At 49.2% G+C, this 18,242-nt stretch overlaps 2 protein-coding genes across 3 annotated transcripts; one reads left to right on the top strand and one right to left on the bottom strand.

Annotated features, from left to right (window-relative positions):
* Window positions 1-1,445: 1,445 nt before the first annotated feature.
* Window positions 1,446-14,693, top strand: KCTD13 (potassium channel tetramerization domain containing 13). 2 transcript variants are annotated; one of them, XM_081819747.1, is made up of 6 exons: window positions 1,446-1,876; window positions 3,181-3,350; window positions 10,801-10,890; window positions 10,982-11,034; window positions 11,705-11,900; window positions 13,598-13,889. In XM_081819747.1, exons 1-6 carry the CDS (start codon window positions 1,630-1,632, stop codon window positions 13,721-13,723), a joined length of 882 nt encoding a protein of 293 aa, XP_081675873.1. In that variant the 5' UTR covers window positions 1,446-1,629; the 3' UTR covers window positions 13,724-13,889. The 2 variants fall into 2 exon arrangements, with proteins under 2 accessions (XP_081675873.1, XP_081675872.1); XM_081819746.1 differs by lacking the exon at window positions 13,598-13,889 and adding an exon at window positions 13,899-14,693 and having other exon boundaries at window positions 1,448-1,876.
* On the bottom strand, window positions 14,633-18,171 carry ASPHD1 (aspartate beta-hydroxylase domain containing 1). The gene is made up of 3 exons (XM_006738003.3): window positions 17,006-18,171; window positions 15,636-15,749; window positions 14,633-15,105 (listed from the first exon to the last, which is right to left on the bottom strand). The coding sequence occupies exons 1-3, from the start codon at window positions 17,883-17,885 to the stop codon at window positions 14,996-14,998; spliced, it is 1,104 nt and encodes a 367-aa protein (XP_006738066.2). The 5' UTR covers window positions 17,886-18,171; the 3' UTR covers window positions 14,633-14,995.
* Between the last annotated feature and the right edge of the window lie 71 nt (window positions 18,172-18,242).

Below are 18,242 nucleotides of genomic sequence, written 5' to 3'. Positions count from 1 at the left end.
GGTTGGATGTTGTCAGGAAGTGGGTATAATTCTTTTTGGTTATCTTAATTTTTATCTAGAAGGCAGGAGGAATGGATCAGGGATTAAAGCTGTTCTTGTTAAAGAAGCAGCAGTCACTCAAACTGTGGGGGTAGGGGTTATGTTTGGTCATTTTTGTGGTTTGGACAATGTTCTTGTTTTTGTGTTCAGACATGATTATGAAATGGTCTTTCTCTCAATCCATCAGAGAGTGTCTTTGTCTGATGTTGGTGTTCTGTGAACTTGTTGATGCTCAACAGGATAACACCATAGCCTAGCTGATAGTGCCGGGCTGCCTCCTAGCATTACCAAGGCTTCCAGAGGGAGAGTGTAAACTAGCTCCCAGCAGCCATGGGGTGCTTTTTTTGTTTTTTGGGTTTTTTTACCAGTTACACTTGAAAAATCAGAATTGGCAACCCCTTTTGGTAAAACATGAGCTCTCTGGGTCACCACAGACCCCATTGCTCCCCAATACTTTATAATGCCCCACCCCACTCATTTACACTCCTAACTGTCCCCTGGCATTGAAATTTGCACCCCTCGCTAAGCAAAATAGGAACCAAGCCCAGAGAAAGGTGACTTGCCGAGGATCACCCAGTGAACTGTTGACAGGGTGGAAATTACAACTCTGTTTAAATTTTCCTTCCAGCACACTCCCATGCTAGACATTAAGATCCTTTGTTAAATCTCTCAAGTATCAGCCTCTCAACGGAATGTAGATCCAGTCAGATAAAACACTTCTCAGCACACTTTCTTGTCAATAACGTGTCCCTATCTTATTCCTTCTTCTTTTCGGGACTGGGTGTCTCACGATCTTAGCTGGGATTCTCAGACCTTTTCTTGGCAGGCTGCAGCCACCCCTGACATTCATTCTGCTCCTCAAAACCACCAGGCGTGTTCCTGCCTGGGGTCTGTGTATGTGCCCTTCCCCCTGCCCGGAGCTCTCCTCCTTCACACCTCCATGTGGCCCGGTCTTCTCAGCTTCAGCTCTGCATCACCTCCTCCACGGACTCCCTGACGACCTTACCTACTCACACCCTGCATGCCCTAGCACTACTGTCACCTCCTCTAGGAGGCCACCTCACTTTAGCCTCTTGTACAAGTCTCCCTTGCTGCTTTGTTCAAAGCTCTCCTCAGTCTGTCAAAAGCGCGGGGATGGGAGGCGGGAAACCTTGCCCTTCACGCCCGCGAAGCGCTCTGAGGGCAGAGACCAACCACCCGGCGGAGACCTCGCTTTCCACAGCAGCCCTGCGGCGGAGCGCGCCTTCCAACCAAGGCCCACGACTCGCGGGCGGAGCGCACCTCGCGCCCGCCCCCACCCCGCCGCAGGTGGCGCGCTACCTCTCAACTGGCCCAAGGCCACCACGCATGCTCCGCACCGCCGGCGCGCGAGGTCGGGGGCGGGACCTTGGCGCGCCTGCGCAGCTGCTCGGCCCCGGCTTCCGGGCGGCGTCGGAGCGATGGGGCTGAGGGTCAGCGCGGCTGAGTAGCGGCGGCGTGTGGGCGTGCGGGCCGGGCGGGCCGGCTCGAGGACTCGGGTCTCGGGGTTTTTGGGAGCCGCCGGAGGGCGCGGAGAGAGCCTAGGATCGCCGTCCGCCGCCACTCTCTGGCATGTCGGCCGAGGCTTCGGGCCCGGGGGCGGCCGAGGCTCCCCCGTCCCTAGAAGCCCCTAAGCCCTCGGGTCTGGAGCCTGGCTCCGCCGCTTACGGTCTCAAGACACTGACCCCGAACAGCAAGTACGTGAAGCTGAACGTGGGCGGCTCGCTGCACTACACCACGCTTCGCACCCTCACGGGACAGGACACCATGCTCAAGGCCATGTTCAGCGGCCGCGCGGAGGTGCTCACCGACGCGGGAGGTACGCCGCGCCGCCCTTACCTGTTTGGTCCCGCATCCTCCAGATCCCCGTCAGCCTTCCGTCGCCCAGTCTCCCCATACCCTCTCTCTCGTCTCTCTACCGTCCAGTCATTCATTTCACCTCCCTCCAGCCCCACGTCCCGTCTCATCGCCCCTTTCCCATTCATGATCCCCCTGCTCTCTCAGTCCTTTACTCCCAGCAAAAACCAGCATTTATGGGACATCACACGCCCCCCTCCAACAGGTGCTGTGGTAAGTAATTCAACATGTTACTTCAGAATTTTTATTATCAGTCCCCTCCAGTTCTCCCACCCTTTATTCCTCAGCTCGGACGACTTGGGAACCAGCCCTGCTATCAGCAGCACCCTCCGGGCAACCTGCATGTTCCTTCCAACTGCCCAGCCTCATGTTTGCCTCTCTACCTCAGCACTGCTAACAACCAGCCTGGAGGAGTTGTCTGTCTCTGTGTTCCTCTAACACAGGTCCCTGTACATTCTAGGGATCCATCTCTAAATGCAGACTGTAGGAAAAGGCTGTTTTGGGGTTTGCCATGGACACCAGAGAGGAGGGTGGACAGTTCTTTGGCAGGTGAACCTTACCTTCGTGGAGTGTTGCCTTCAGGGTTGGGACGCACATGCCCAGGTGGAACTGTATAAAGTTTTTGTGAAGGTGGGGGAAGGTATTCAGAGGGGGTACAACAAGGATTTTAAGAGCAGGAAAATTAAAGTTTGGGAGGTGGAGTTCAGTCTTCAAATATGTGAAGTTGAAGAATTTATTTATTTATTAATCAAGTATTTGTAAAGTGCCAGTTAGTGGAAAATGAGTCAGACAAGGTTAGTTTTATGGACTTTTTTGTGGGGGCAGGAGGAAAATAATAAGCAAATACACGTACAGAAAACATCTGTAATTGCAGATAGTAGTAAGTTCTATGAATAACATAAAGGTTAAAATGGTAGTGAACTGGAGGGTGGGGTGGATATTTTAATTAAATAGGACGGTCAGGATTAACACTAAAGGTTAGAGTTTGTTGATAAGGTAATCTGTAATCATTTTCTCATGGTGGGAACTTTTTCAGTGTAGAACAGACTTGGAAGGGAATTAATTCTCTGTGTCTACGAATGTTAAAAAGGGGTCTATGGGGAACTCACTGGAGATATTTTAAAGGGATTTTCTTGGATATGGCAGAGGTTTGAGACAGATCAGTATTCAGACTTGTAGCTTTGGAATCTGTTTTTCATAAAAATTTAGTAGCTCCAGGGCCCCCTGCAAAGCCATCCTTCCTCCTGCCTCTCTCCATTCCACCAGGTTGGGTGCTGATTGACCGGAGCGGCCGCCACTTTGGTACAATCCTCAACTACCTGCGGGATGGATCCGTGCCACTGCCTGAGAGTACCAGAGAACTGGGGGAGCTCCTAGGTGAAGCACGCTACTACCTGGTACAGGGCCTGATTGAGGACTGCCAGCTAGCATTGCAGGTGAGGGGCCCTGGGTCCCACCCGATGCCCATGTCTCTGGAGAGCTGCCCAAGCGGTTAGATACTGGGACGTTAAAAAATAGAGGGGAGGCATATGGGGTACTGTCTGGAGAGGCTGCCTGTGGCCTGGCTGTGACTAGCCATGACCGCAGAAAATTTGGGGGTGCTTTCCTGTGTATCCCTGCTGCCTCAAGAAGGACCTCCCTTACCACCTCATGCCAGGACTGTTGCAGTAGTTAAATGATTGCTCTCTCCTTGCGGTTCCTCCCTGCCTAATCTGGCAATCACACTGCCACCCAAGTGATGATCCTTAAACACAATCGCAATCTATTCTCCCCCTTGCTCAGAAATCTTAAGTAACTCCCTGTGCCACTAGGAAAAAAAATACCTAAATTTAAATTATAATGACCTCTGTGTTTTGGTCCTATCCTGGGAGGCAGCATTCCACCCCCAGCCAGGTTTTGTTTTTTTTTGTTTTTAACTTTTTTTTAGCAATGAAATCTTAGAAGCAGAGCTGCTCCTAATAAAACAGGTTGGGGGTTCCACAGCCCCAGCTGCTGGGCTTCTCTTCTGTGGATCTCTTAGGGTTCTGAGGAGAAGAGCTTAGAAAGCATAGCCAGGACCTGTGGGTTAAGTGTCACCTCTACCACAGCTGACTGAGTGACCTTGATTGAGTCATTTCCTACCTCTGGCGTTCTGTCCTCCATTCCAAAAGATAGGGAAACAAGAAAAATAGGTACAGTGTAATGAGTTTTATTTACATAAAGCCTTTTATTCTGTTCTATTTTTACAATGTTAAAAATGTCCTTTCTTTAGTGATACAATATTAATAGGAGATTATGAGAGTTTCTTTTTTGATGCCCTTTATATATTAAAAAGTGGCAACTATGAACAACTTTCTGTTGGCTTGGTGAATACTTACTGGTTCTTGAAATTCAAAAGTATAGAGTTCCTTTGGGCAGTATGCATGTTTTTCAAACTGCATCCCATAGAAAAAAAATGTATTTTATACTTACATATATATAACTTCAGTCAGAGTTTTATAAATACACGCTGCTATATTGTTTTCTTTCTTTTGAATGCTCTTTGGGACTCATTAAACTTATTTCAGGACCCATGAATGGGTCACCACTTGCAGTTGGAAAACCATTGAACTAGATGATCTTGAAAATGGGTTCCTGCTCTGTAGTTGTACATTTATCCCGTGTTACCTCATACCCACTGTGTGTTGGGAGTGATTCTGCTATCTGCTTGTGTGTACATCTTGTACCCCTGTTTGATACATAGGCGGGACGTTGGGGATGCATCCAAGGTCAAAGAGCCAGCCAGTAAGCCACAGAGCTCAGATTCAGCCCCAGGTTATCTGACTCCCCAGTGCAGTGCTTTTTCCTCTGCTCCAGTTGCCTCCTTTACCAGGTTTCCCTGACACCGTTCCCATCCTCAGCCCACTCAGAGTTTGCTTGTTCGTGTGGAGGTTTTGGTTTTTGTTTTTAAGATTCAGGTATAGAGAATTGAGTTCATCCTACTCCTCAGTGTGGGGTACTTAATCATCATGGGTCTCTACAAGTCTTTTCTCTTTTTATTTTTCCCCTTTATTCCCAGCCCCTTGCCCACTTCCCTTTTACCCGTAGGTACCCCTCCAGTTCTAATGTTTTGATACATATACTTAGATTATGTTTGTACCTTTGAAAAGCTAAAAGCCTCGTTTTGTATATGTATTCGTTTTAAATTTCCATAAATGGCTTTGAGCTATGGATTGTGTGTTCTGTTTCTTAATTCAACACTTCTTTCAAGATCTATTCATGCTGCTGTTTGTACATTTAGTTCTTTGCTTCTAACTGCTGCACAAGAATCTATGGCGTGTATTCACCGTATTTTATTTATATATTCCCCTGAGGTTGGAGATCTAGATTGCCTCCACCTTCCTTCCCCTGCAAACGGTGCCACCTCCCACCATGAGCATCCTTATATATGTGCCCTTGTGGATCCTGGGCCAGGGTTTCTCGTGTTTGTAGGTGGAAGTGGAACTGCAGGGTCATAGAACACATACAAATGGATTTCAGCAAGTATCATCAGATTACTCTCCCAAATGACTATAGCACTTTATACTCCTGATCAGCAGTACATAACAGATCCCGTTTCTGCATATTCTCAGCAACACCTGGCATCAGCCAGTGTTCTGATTTTGCTAATCTGATTGGTATAGAGTGATCTCATTTTAATTTGCATGCCTCTAATTACTAATGAGATTGAGCATCTTTTCATATGCTTACTTGCTTTTGTGGTTTCCTCTTCTGTGAATTGCCTATTCATATTCTTTACCAAATTTTCTACTGAGTTCCTATCTTTTTCTTGTTGCTTTGCAGAAGATCCTTGCATATTTTAGTTTAGTTCCTAGGGAGAGTTAAGCCCGAAGACATGTATTGTACATAATAAATCTACTTTCCTCATATGGCTCTAGAATGGTACTATTTTCCTATCATCCTTGGAAGAGTTGAGAAAATAGGTACTCTATTTATTTGCTGGATTTTGAGATTCAGGTGAGGAATCCTAGTTGGGAAAGTCTGTTTCAGATAATTTCTAGTCAGTTTTAGTTGTCGCCAGTATTTTCTCTTAAAATGTCACCTGTCTGTGGCATCTTTTGTTGAATAGAAATCCTTGATTTTTTTATTATAAATAACCATTTGTTATTTTTAAAGCAGTATATGTATGTATTGTAGAAATTTAGAAAACACAGATGATCAAAAAAATAAAAGCTCCAGATACCCTTCCAGGGATGTGTGTGTGTGTGTGTGTGTGTGTGTATTTGCCAAAATATATATGATCATGCTATATGTGCTGTTTTGTAATTTGCTTTGTTTGTTAATAATTGCTATCTTTCCGTGTCAATAAAATTTCTTCTTACCTAACATCCAGAGTATACACAAATTTCTCCATTTGTTCCAGAAACATCTTTTATGCCTGGTTCATCTAAACCAGGACCCAGTCTAGATCCTTGCATTACATCTGGTTATTATGTTCTCTAAGTCTCTTTCAACCCCAAACCATCCCTTTTTTGCTCATGCTGACTTCCAGTTGTCCTGCACATTGACCCACTTTCCAAATTTGCCTGGTTGTTTCCTTATGATATCATTTGGTTTGGTACTATACCCTGTTCTGAGTTTTCTGTAAACTAGACAGTAGATTTATTTTTTTTTTAATTAATTAATTTTTTTTAGTATACTAATCGCTGCACCCAGCATGGGGCTCGAACTCACGACCCTGAGATCAAGAGTCATGTGCTCTTCCAACTGAGCCAGTCAGGTGCCCCAACAGTAGATTTAAAGGCTTGATACTATAACATTTTGATTAGAATATATTTTAGGTAATTTTCTATATTTTATATTGTGTTGAGAGATCCATAATATTGCTAATATGACCCATCATTAGTAATACTCAGAGTTAGCACCTAGATTCAGGTGGTGATGGTTGGATCCCTCTATTATAGTTACACCTCCTTGTTGCCAACCATAAACTAATCTGTGTGATGTTGTTTAGGCACTGTGTGAGTGGCAATTACTTACCAACCACAAACCAATTGAGAATCCTTACCTGAATCAATAATTTCATTAGGGTTGTAGAGTAATTATAATTCTGTCATTCCTTCAGAGTTATTACGTGGAATTATTTGTAAAGTCACAGTTCCTGTTGTCAACTGGAGAAAATCTTGATTTTAATGTCAAGTTCCTCTTTTTTTTTTTTTTTTTCTTAATGGTATATCCTTGTAGGGTCTTGTTTAAGAAGGTTTTTTTTTTTTCATTCTATCTACATCTTTTGGTAGCTTTATAGTTTTATTTTTCATATGTGGGTCTGTTAATCTAAATGGAATTCACTGTTACAAATGTGAATTATGAAGGGATTTAACAATTTTTTGTCCTCCAGAGAGTGAGCTAGTTTTTCCAGTGCCATCTACTAAACATTCTGTGGTAGCCTGTGTCCAAGATAGCCACCAGCAATTCTTGCTTCCTCCTTATCCAGGCTCTTGTGTAGTCCCCTCCCACACTGAACAGAGCTGACCTATGCAGCCAATAGGATATTGCAGAAGTAATAGTGTGTGACTTCTAAAGCTAGGTCATAAAAGACATTGCAATTTTTGCCTCTGTCTTGGATCACTCACTCTGGGGGAAACCAGCTGCCACATGAAGACACCCAGTCAGCCCAAGGGAGAGTTTACTAGTGAGGAACGGAAGCCCCCTGTCAATAGCCAGCACACACAGCCGGGCATATGGGTGAACTCTAACAAGCGGATTCTCTAGGCCCAATCAAGTCTTCAAATAACTACAGCCCAGGCCAACATCTGGACTGCCAACTTCCTGAGAGACCTTGGCCCAGACCACCCCCAACTAGCCAATCTCAAGTTCCCAACTCACGGAAACTGTGTGTAATAAATGTTTATTGTTTTAAGCTGCTAAATTTGTAGTAATTTGTTACCCAGCAGTGGATAACAGATTTGGTATCTGGGTGGGTTCTGTGGTAACAAAAGCCTCAAATGTACTAGTGGCTTTAGAACTGGGAAGTGGGCACCAGTTGGCAGGACTTTGAGGAGAATGTTAATAAAAGCCTGAAGAGCTTTAAAGAGTCTGTTCATGGAAGCCCGATGACCTCAGAGGAGGCTGCAATGGGGAAAATGTTACTGGAAACCAGTGCAGAGGGAACCCTCATCATGTAGAGGCAGGATTTTGGCAACACTGTCTCCTGCAGTAATGTAGAAAGTAGAAAATGTACCTAATAAACTGGGTGATGTAGGAAAGAAGTTTCCAGAAAGAATGTTGAAGGGGCCACCGGGTTTCTTGTTGCCAACAGTAAAATAGAAGAGGAGAGGGTAAGCAAGAGGGAACACAATTAAACAAGGAGGCAGGAATTACTGGGTTTGAAAAGTCCCAACCTTTCCAGATAATACATGATGTTACAATTCACAAATGACTTTCTAGCAAAGATCAAATACAGGGCATTCTCAGTAAAACATGGTCTAAAGATGAAGCCGAGGATGTGATTGTAAAAGCCTTTGTTAAGACTTCAGAAACATCCCAGAAGATGCCTCAGAGCCCTGTTGATCAAACAACCGTGCTGCCCCTCCGCCGTCTCAGCACACGCCCAAAGTAGAGAGCGTATCTCACAAAGATTTGTGGGTATGACATCTGTCCAGTGAACTGAACCCCAAGACTCAATGAGTATCCGCCCATTAAGTTTTTAAAAGAATTACGTTGGCAGAAACACTGCCAGCTTGGACAAAAAGTGATCAAGACGGTACAAGAGAAGAGGCCTTTGGGCCCCCAGAGCTCTACAAGCAGGAAACCACGGAGCCGCAAGCATGGACTGTCTTTCATGGAAAAGGAAGGACGATTCAGGGCAGAGCCAAGAGCCGTAAAGAATCATTTCTGGCAAGAGTAGGCATCAGAGAGCTCCCAACATTTGTCCAACTGGATTGCAGAATTTCTACAAAGCACTGACTTTTGTATGCCACCTACCTCCCCCCAAACCTTTTGAACAAGAGTCCCCCGCTGATTATCCTAATGCCTGTTCCACCACTGCATATTAGGTATATGGGAGAGAGAATTTGTCTCTTTAGTTCACAGGTCTTCAGATCAAGAAGAAATGTACTTAAGGAGCTATAGTTAAGGAACTACACCCAAGGAGCCTCATCCCCACCTGGACTGACTTAGGTGACGGGATTCTGTACTTCAGGCTGATGCTGTAATGAGATGAGACTTTGGGGATCTTGGGAGGGGGTGAGTGTGCTTTTCAATGGGAAGGATTTGAATCAAAGGGGCCAGAAGGTGGCCTGTGGAGCCAGCCTCCAAGGCAGTCCCCCGTGATTCTTATTCCCTAGTATTCATTCTTTCGTGTAGTTCCCTTTCACACGGAACAGGACTGACAAAACCAGGTCATAAAAGACATTGAAGCCTACACCTTGCTCTCTCGGATTATTTGCTCTGGAGAAGCCAGCTGCCATGTTGCGAAGACACTCAAGCAACCCTATGGAGAGGTCCAGATGACAAGGATCAGATGTTTCCTGCGGAGAGCCGGCACAAACTTGCCAGCCATGTGAATAAGTATTCTCAGACACAGATCCTCCAGACCCAGGCATGCCTTCAGATTCCTGCAGCACTGGCTGACTTGGCTACAACCTCAAGACAGACCCCTATGACAAAACGACCCAGCTAAGCCACTCCTGAATTCCTAACCCACAGGAACTGAGATAATAAATATTTATTGTTGCTTTAAGCTGCTAAGCTTGGGGATAGTTTATTACACAGCAATAACCAATACACACTCCATACTTGCCCCACTGTTATGTGATGTCTCCTTTATAAATATCAGTTCTCATATATACATCAGCCCATTTCCAAACTCTCTTTTGTGTTCCATTGGTTTTGTGTTTGTTCCCCAAAACCACACTGTTTTCATTAGTATGGCTTTATAGGATATCTTAATATATGATAGCATCAGTCCTTCCTCTTGGCTCTTTTTTAAAATGGACCTAAGTAATAATAGACTTTTATTCTTCCATATTAATGTTAGAAAAAGGTCTTTTTTTTAAGATTTTATTTGTCAGAGACAGCACACACAAGCAGGGGGATCGGCAGGCGGGAGAAGCAGGCTCCCTGCTGAGCAGGGAGCTGATGCAGGACTTGATCCCAGGACCCTGGGATCATGACCTGAGCTGAAGGCAGACGCTTAACCGACTGAGCCACCCAGGCGTCCCTAATATTAGAAAAGGTCTTACAAGTTTCTCAAAAAAAAAAAAACCAAAAAAAAACTTCTGGAATTTACGGTTGAGAAAAAGATCTGGTTGAGAGAGGTGAAAGGGGTTTGGCATAAAGATTCTGGAAGACAGAAAAGAGGAAAGAAGCCCATGTATCTGGTTCTGCCTCAGACCTCATCCCACCCAACCAGGTTCATTTTTTCAACAGACACTGAGCATCCACTGTATACTAGGCACTCCCTAGGTGAGAAGAGACAGATCGTAAGCAAACATACAACAAAATGAGAAAATGTGAGGACCTCAGTGCTTTGAAGAATGAGCTACTAACGTGTAAAGAAGAAGGTAGAGGACGCTGTTTTAGTCAGGGAGCTTTAGGAGATGGACCAGCACCCTCTGAGGGGTACTGTCTCGAGTTACCTGAATGGCATGAAGGGGCCAGGCACACAGCATCAAAGACCATTCCAGGCAGGGGGAGCAGCAAAGGGTTGGGTGGGCACAAGGAACAGGCTGTGGGTAGGGCTGAAGCCCAGCAAGCCAGGGAGAGTGGTAGAGATGAGCTCAGAGAGGTTGGAACCTGCAGAGAGCTCAGTGGACCACTAAGGAGTCTGGATTTTTCCCCCCAAAGGCAACAAGCAGGTTTGGACGGCTTTTAAGTGGGGGAGTGAGTGACCTTTGTGCTGTTAACCACCTTCCGCTTCTTCTCCAGCAAAAAAGGGAGAACCTGTCCCCGCTGTGCCTCATCCCCACGGTGACATCTCCCCGGGAGGAGCAGCAGCTCCTGGCCAGCACCTCCAAGGTGAGGCCCCTGAGCCCTGTAGGGTGGAGGCTGGGGGCCTCTCCCTGCCTGACCCGCACCCGTCTCCGTGCTCTCCCCCCTCCCCCCACAGCCCGTGGTGAAGCTCCTGCACAACCGCAGTAACAACAAGTACTCCTACACCAGGTGACCGCCAGGGCCGGGGGGGGGGGGGGGGGGGGGGCGCCCGGGGGGGGGGGGGGGGGGCTGGGCTCAGGCACAGCCCTAATGGGGGCCCCCAGGGTGGGGGGGCTGTGGCCACCCAGAGGGACAGAATGCCTGCCAGGAAGCAGATTCCAGCTCTGGGTACTGTGGGCAGGTCATCGTCACCCCGGAGGTTCAGCGTGCTCACCGGCAAACTGGGCTCCGGCGGCGAGGATTAGATGAGCGTGGCTAGCATTTATTTACTAAGGGCTTTTCCGCAGCAGATGCTGCTTCCCGTGCTTTACACATACTAACGCCCATAATCCTCACGGTTGTGTGGGGTAGTACTATCTCCATGTGACAGAGAGGGAACCGAGTCACCAAGAGGTGAAGGAACTTGCCTGGTGTCACTTGGTTGCAAGAAGTGGTGCAGCGAGGATGTTAGGTGAAGCCACTGGGCCCCTCTGCTGTGCGGGTGTTTGCTCGGCAAATGCTGCTTCTCTAAGGCCAGCTGAACCGGACTCCAGACTCGGGGGTGGGGGCGGGGAGGGGGGTGCAGAGGAAGCTCCCTGCTGGGCACTGGGGCCTGAGTGCAAGGTAGGGGGCCCCTGTGCTGCGGGAACAGAGGGAAGGAAGCCAGTGTGCTAAGGCCTCCTGGCCCCCTGGTCCTCAGCACTTCAGATGACAACCTCCTTAAGAACATTGAGCTGTTTGACAAACTGGCCCTGCGCTTCCACGGGCGGCTGCTTTTCCTCAAGGATGTCCTGGGGGACGAGATCTGCTGCTGGTCCTTCTACGGGCAGGGCCGCAAAATCGCCGAGGTGTGCTGCACCTCCATTGTCTATGCCACGGAGAAGAAGCAGACCAAGGTCAGACGGGGCTCAGGGCCTGGTCAGGGAGGGCTGTGGTGGTGGGCAGCAACCAGGACCCCCCGCCAGAGGCAGCGCAGCAGACCAGGCAGTGGGAAGTCCTGGGAGTCAAGAGCTGCGCTTCCAAGTTCTGGGGTCTCGTGTAACCTTGGGCAAGTCACCTTCCCCATGCGGGTCTCTGTTCCTCTGGTATGAAACGAGAGTGTTGGATTAGAGTGGGATTCTTTACCTAGCCCATTTGGGTCTCAAGGCTGTCCTGAAGTGGTGTGCAGGTTTGGGAGTGTGTACGCATTTTTCCGTATAGAAGGACCATAGTTGTCGGGGCGCCTGGGTGGCTCAGTTGTTAAGCATCTGCCTTCAGCTCAGGTCATGATCCCAGGGTCCTAGGATCGAGCCCCGCATCGGGCTCCCTGCACCGCAGGGAAGCCTGCTTCTCCCTCTCCCACTCCCCTTGCTTGTGTTCCCTCTCTCGCTGTGTCTCTCTCTCAAATAAAGAAATAAAATCTTGAAAAAAAAAAAAAAAAAGAAGGACCATAGTTGTTAGAATCTCAGAAGGGTCCATGACCCAAGATAGGTTCTTATAACCTCAGGGCCTTAGAACACACAGGTCTCTTAGAACACGCTGAGTTTGTAAGTCCTGAGTCGTTAACCTGGCAGTCATCAGCAGATACTGCTTGAGCACCTCCTCTGCACCAAGCACGGCACCAGGCTTGGAATCCAGGTGAATGAAAGGCCTAGTAAAGTACCAGCCCTCTGTCGTGTCATCTGCTCCCTTCTGACCTTGATATGGAGGAAGTGCCTCAGACCCAGTGCTATTTCATACCTCCCCACCTTTGCACATGCTAGTCCCTCTTCTTGGACTTTTTCCTCATCCCCATCTGCCTAATGAACTTGTGCCCAATCTTTAAGACACAAGCCAAGCACAGCTTTCTTTGGGACACCTTCGCTCATGAGCTTTCAACCTCTCACAACCCCAAAGTTGGTCATACTTCCTTCCTAGTCTGCAGCGGTCAGGAGGGTGTCACAGCAGCAGCAAGGGGTTAGCTCCTTGAGGGTAGGGCTCTAGCTTTTCTTCCTATCTCTCTAGCACTAGACAGGCGCTTACCATGCAGTGGAAGCTAGGAAGCATTTACCGAATGCATGCAGGAATGAATGACCCAGCTTCCAAGAAGTTCCCACTGTAATTGGGAAGACAGGAAGATAAACCAGTAATGAGAATGCAGCTTGTTAAGAGTTATATTAGCTCTGTCCCTCCAGGCCACACAACACGACACCTCCTCCGTCCCTCTCCAACACCTCCTCGTTTCACCCCTTTCTACTTTCTCTCCACTGTGCCTCCTTCCTGCTGATCTTCAAATACTGTACTAAGTGCACCCCTGCCCCGAGGCTCTTAGCCTTGCTGTTGCCTGTTCCCCAGACTGCCGTTTCTCTACTTACCCACCTGGCTCCTTCCCTCCCTCCTCTGACTGCTGGTTGAATGTCACCCTTTCAATGAGGCCTTCTCTGAATGCCCTCTCTGAAGTTGTAACGTTTGTGGCCATGACCCTCCCCACCCCCTTTTTCTGCAGTATTTTTTACTGTAACATTTATCACCATCTGAGAGTTTATATTTGAGTACACGTATGTCTGGGTCCTCCCCCTTGAACGTAAACTTCCTGCAGACAGGAACTTCGTTTAGTTCACTGCTATATTCCCAGTGCCTAGAACGACACCTGGGACGGGGCCGTCACTCAGTATTTGTCAAATGCAAGAACATACCAAGAGACTTGGCAGCAAAGGAGAGAAAACAAGTAACTCTGCCTGACTTCAGAGCTGGACCTTGAGGGATAAGTATGACTTTGCTGAGTAAAGAATTTGCCAAGGGGTTGGATAGTCCAGGCCAAAGAACCCGTGACTGCAAAGGCTAGGGGGTGCTCCTGTGCAGGAGCAGCTGGGCCGGGGGGCTGTCTGTGTAACTGCATCAGAGGGTAGGAGCTGGGGCTCGCTGGCCTTTTGCAGGTGGAATTCCCAGAGGCCCGGATCTTTGAGGAGACCTTGAACATCCTGATCTACGAGACTCCCCGGGGCCCAGACCCAGCCCTCCTGGAGGCCACAGGGGGTGCAGCCGGAGGTGGTGGGGCAGGCCGAGGGGAGGATGAGGAGAACCGAGAGCACCGTGTCCGCAGGATCCATGTCCGGCGCCACATCACCCACGACGAGCGTCCTCATGGCCAACAGATTGTCTTCAAGGACTGACCTCTGACCTTTCTGTGTTCTTCCTGCCACTGGAACGCAGTTCCTCTCTCTTTCCCTCCCCTTCCCAGACCTTTGCCCCGGCTTTGCTGGCCAAGTCGTGGGTCCTCCTTCTGTCCCTTCATTGCATGGTACAGTTCCCTGTGGCCCTTTTCCATTCAATCCCACCTCACTGCTAACAACACGGTATGTTCCAGCCCCTTCCATCAGTCAGAACCCTTCAGAAGGCCTGTTCCCTCATCCCATCCTTGTCTTGCTATCTTCCTCACCAGCTGGTTTAGAATGATTTAGAATTCCCCTTTTCTCTTTCTCTCTCTCTTTTTTTAGCACATCGTACATGCCAAAGTGTCAAGCCAGCCCTTACGGACACCCACCATGTTCTGAGCCGCCTCCCCACCATTGTGCAGGGTAGTTTCCCTCCCTCCTCCTTCCCCCACCAGTCCCCCCCACCGCTTTGACTTTGTACTAGGCTGGCCTGGGCTTGCACCAGCTCAGCCATCTTCTCAATCTATTACATATTATTTATTTTAATTTTCTATTAAATTATTGGAATAAAGTTGAGCTGAGGGTCTGGTGCTGGCTCCGGGGGAGAGGGTCAAGGAGATGGCTTGTGTTAAGGAGGTACTTGGCTAGTTGGATGGGAGAGGACAGGAGCTCCCGCCCCAAGCCTTTTACTGGGCTGGTAGCTGGATGAAGGAGTTAGGAGAGGACTTAAAATCTGTATTTCAGTGTAGGCTGGCCAGTTCCCACCCTCAGCCCCACCCCACCCCCTGCAGCGGAGAGGAGGTCCTGGCTACCACTCAAGCCATCCCTGGGTAGTGCAGCACCTCTCCAGCCCAGGTGTCTGAAGGGAGCCCCTTCCTTCAAGGGTCTGGTGCGAAGACAAAGTCAAGGGCCTGGCGCTCGGCCCCGGCCACGTTGGGGTGCCAAAGGTCCACGATGAAGACCACCCGAGGCCCGTCTTCGGGAGAGCCTAGGGCAAATGGGGATGGAGACAAGAGAGTGGCTGACATTAACTACTTATCTGCCAGAGTACTCACCACATACTCATAACAGCCGGCACTTGGCAATTAAGTACCAGGCTCTGTTCTAACCCCTTATATGTGTTAACTCTTACTGATCAAAACAAACTGCAAGTCAGTACCATGATTATTCCCATTTTTATACAAAGTAACTGAGGCACAAAGAGGTTAAATAACTTGCCCAAGGTCACACAGCTAGTAAGTGCCAGAGGTAGGACAGGAACCCGGGTGGTCCAGGCCCAGGGCCTTGTTAACCACTTTGCTGTGCACCTCCATGACCTCATTTAATCCCTGCAGTCACCTGCTAAAGAAGGTGGTCGCCCTACTTCACAGGTGTTGGGGGAAGTTATATGACTTGTTCAAGGTCATGCAGCTGGAAGGTGGTAGTGCTAGGACAGGGAGCCAGTTGCACCTGAATCCGCAGCCTCTATTCCCCTCCACTCAGTCTCTCTTTCCTCCTAACAGAACTGGAGCCCATTACCATTATGAGCCACTGTGTTCAGGAAGGAGTCGTCCACCAGTAGACAGTGTCCCTCAGCCCAGCACTGGGGCTCGCCCCCGACCACGAGCTCACAGCCGGGAGGAATCTTCAGGCCTGTGGAAAGAGATCCAGGCATCCAACACCCCCGCCTCCATCAAAGGGGCCCACCCTATTCAGTCAAAAAGCAGCTTGAAGGTCTTCAAACGCCCCATGTACTGTCCCTCCTTGCTCTCTGGAAGGTGTCCCAGATGTAATTACAATATAGTAGCAGATGAGAGAAGTGCTGGGAGATAAGGGAAAGGCAGTGCAAAGCACAGTCTACTGTTCCAGAGAAAAGGGAAGGCTTCCTGGAGGAAGCGGCATCTCTTCTTGGGCTTCTGCCAATTTAGTTCAAGAACCTACTTACTGTGTGCTCGGCCCTCATTAGTATAAAACTAATGGATCCATTTTGGCCCCAGGACCACAACACAGGAAAGTGCTTTGAGAAACCTGAGCAGCCAACTCAAATGATGGGGAATAGGGGGACCCCCCCAGAGGAGGTGTGGCACTTGAAAGTGGGAGTCCTGAAGATTGAGTAGTTTTCCAGGAGGTGATAGGTGATAATAAGGAGGAAAGACATTCCAGGCTGAGGATCGAGTGTGGCATCTGCCAGGGTCAACCAGAAGGCTCTCCTGATCTGATGTGTGGTGGGAGGGAAGGGGAGGAAGGGAACAGCTGGGAGATAAGGTGAGAAAGAATCTGGACTTGATCCTGAAGCCAGTGTGCTTTGAAGTGAAGGACACATCAAACTGGTGGCACAGGAAATGATTTTAGGCAACACAAGGTTTTAACCCTGCATTAAATAACAGAGTTGTTTCCTTTTCCATTGTTTCTCAGTCTTTAAAACATGAAGAAGGGAATCTCAGTTTGGTGCCACCATAACTTTAACACCCCCCTAACACCACTCCCTTCTAAAGGAAGAGAGGGTAGGCTTCAGTCTCAGACTGGAGTATTTAACTAGAATTTTTAAAGCTTTTTTTTTTAAGTTTAAATTTGTTTTTATGGGTACTTTCTATTTTAGTGCAAGTAATACTGATTATCATTGTTCTATAAAGATTCCTTTTAAATAAATAAGTGAAACAAAATGTAAGGGGAATCAGTATCAAGAAACATAGTCCAGGTGGTAAATGACCATGACAAAGCTTATGAAGATGGTTGGCAGGTAATCGAAGCTTAGGAAATGCTGCTGTGGGCAGCAGGGAGTCACGGAAGACTTCCGAGAAGACAGGCATGATCAGAAGCACAGTGTAGAAAGCTCTGGTGGCAGAGAAGACAGTCTGGAGGAGGAATCATGGAGGCAAGGAGGTTGTCTGTAGGCAGCATCTACTTACCCAGATGGCATCTGACCCGGGCATTGGTGGGCCCACAGCGACCCTCAAGCCGGGCCCCAGGCAGGAGGACAGAAAAGCCAGCATTGCCGAAGGTGTTGGCACTCATAAAGCTCCGCAGCCCCCTCAGTGCCCGATAGGCCCCCGGACACCGGCGGCAGTTGCTGGGTTGGCACCGGCCTGCTTGGTACAGCAGGAGCTGGTAGCACCCAGGGGCCAGGGGTGGGGACCAGCCCCGAGGCAGAGGAGTAGTCCCTGAGAAGTCCCAGCTCACAGCCCCGAAGTCCCGCAAAATGGCAGGGAAGCTGCTCTCCAGGAGCTCCACGTCATGCCGCTGGGCATCCCGTGGCACGAAGGGGGCTGAGGGCAGGTCTGGCAAAAAAAGCAGGCCTGGGCGCTGAATGCCCAGGACCCCCGGCCCTCCCCCAGGGCCTGGGCCACCTTGAGCTGCCCGCCTCACCCTACCCATGCCCGCCCAGGAGTAGCGCCTGGCGTAGGCCCGCAGGCGACGGCTCACTAGGCCTTCTGCCCTGGGTCCTTCCCTAGGCTCCCCAGAGCTCCCTGGGCTTGGCCTGCCAGTCTCAGAGCATCCCCTAGGCCCCCCACTGACACTCCCAGCCCGACTCCCAGCCCCGAGAGCCTGCATGTCTTGGGAGCCCAGGCGGTAACAGTACCAGAGGAAAAGGGAAGTGAGGGCTCCAAGGAGCAGGGTGAGGGCTGAGGAGGCCAAGGGCGATGGCCACGCAGGCATGATGGGCAGGGAGGCCCTGACCAGGAGGCCTGGGGCATCTTCCAGACCCCAGTTCCCCTGTCCTCCCAGGTCTCCACCGGTTCCCTCTGTGGCTGCTCCCGGGTTACCCCCTGGGCTGTTTCCCCTCCACATTTCCCACTCTTGGTTCTCTCTCCTGAGGTCTTCTCTTCACCTTCTATCTCTCTCTTTCTCACCTTCTTCAAGTACCTCCCAACCCTCCTTTCTCTTTTTCTCCTTCTATCTCTCTCGCCTTCTACCTCTTCTTTCTCCTTCAACTCTCTCCTCTTCCTTTCCCCTCACCCCCTCTCCTTTCTCCTTCCGGCAGTTTCTCTCCCTCAGCCTCTCCTTTCCCCACCCTCTCTGTCCTTCCCTCTCCTTTCTTCTCTCCTCCCCGCCTCTCTTAGCTCTCCCTCCCTTCCTTCTAGCTTCCCCCGACAGCAATTCCTACCCCACCTGGACCCGGGAGCCCGCAACCAGTTGTCCTCCGCA

This window comes from Leptonychotes weddellii, chromosome 5 (assembly GCF_054177405.1).
Source record: "Leptonychotes weddellii isolate Sample4059 chromosome 5, ASM5417740v2, whole genome shotgun sequence".
Lineage (NCBI taxonomy): Eukaryota > Metazoa > Chordata > Mammalia > Carnivora > Phocidae > Leptonychotes > Leptonychotes weddellii.
This window is presented reverse-complemented; position numbering and strand designations above follow the sequence as displayed.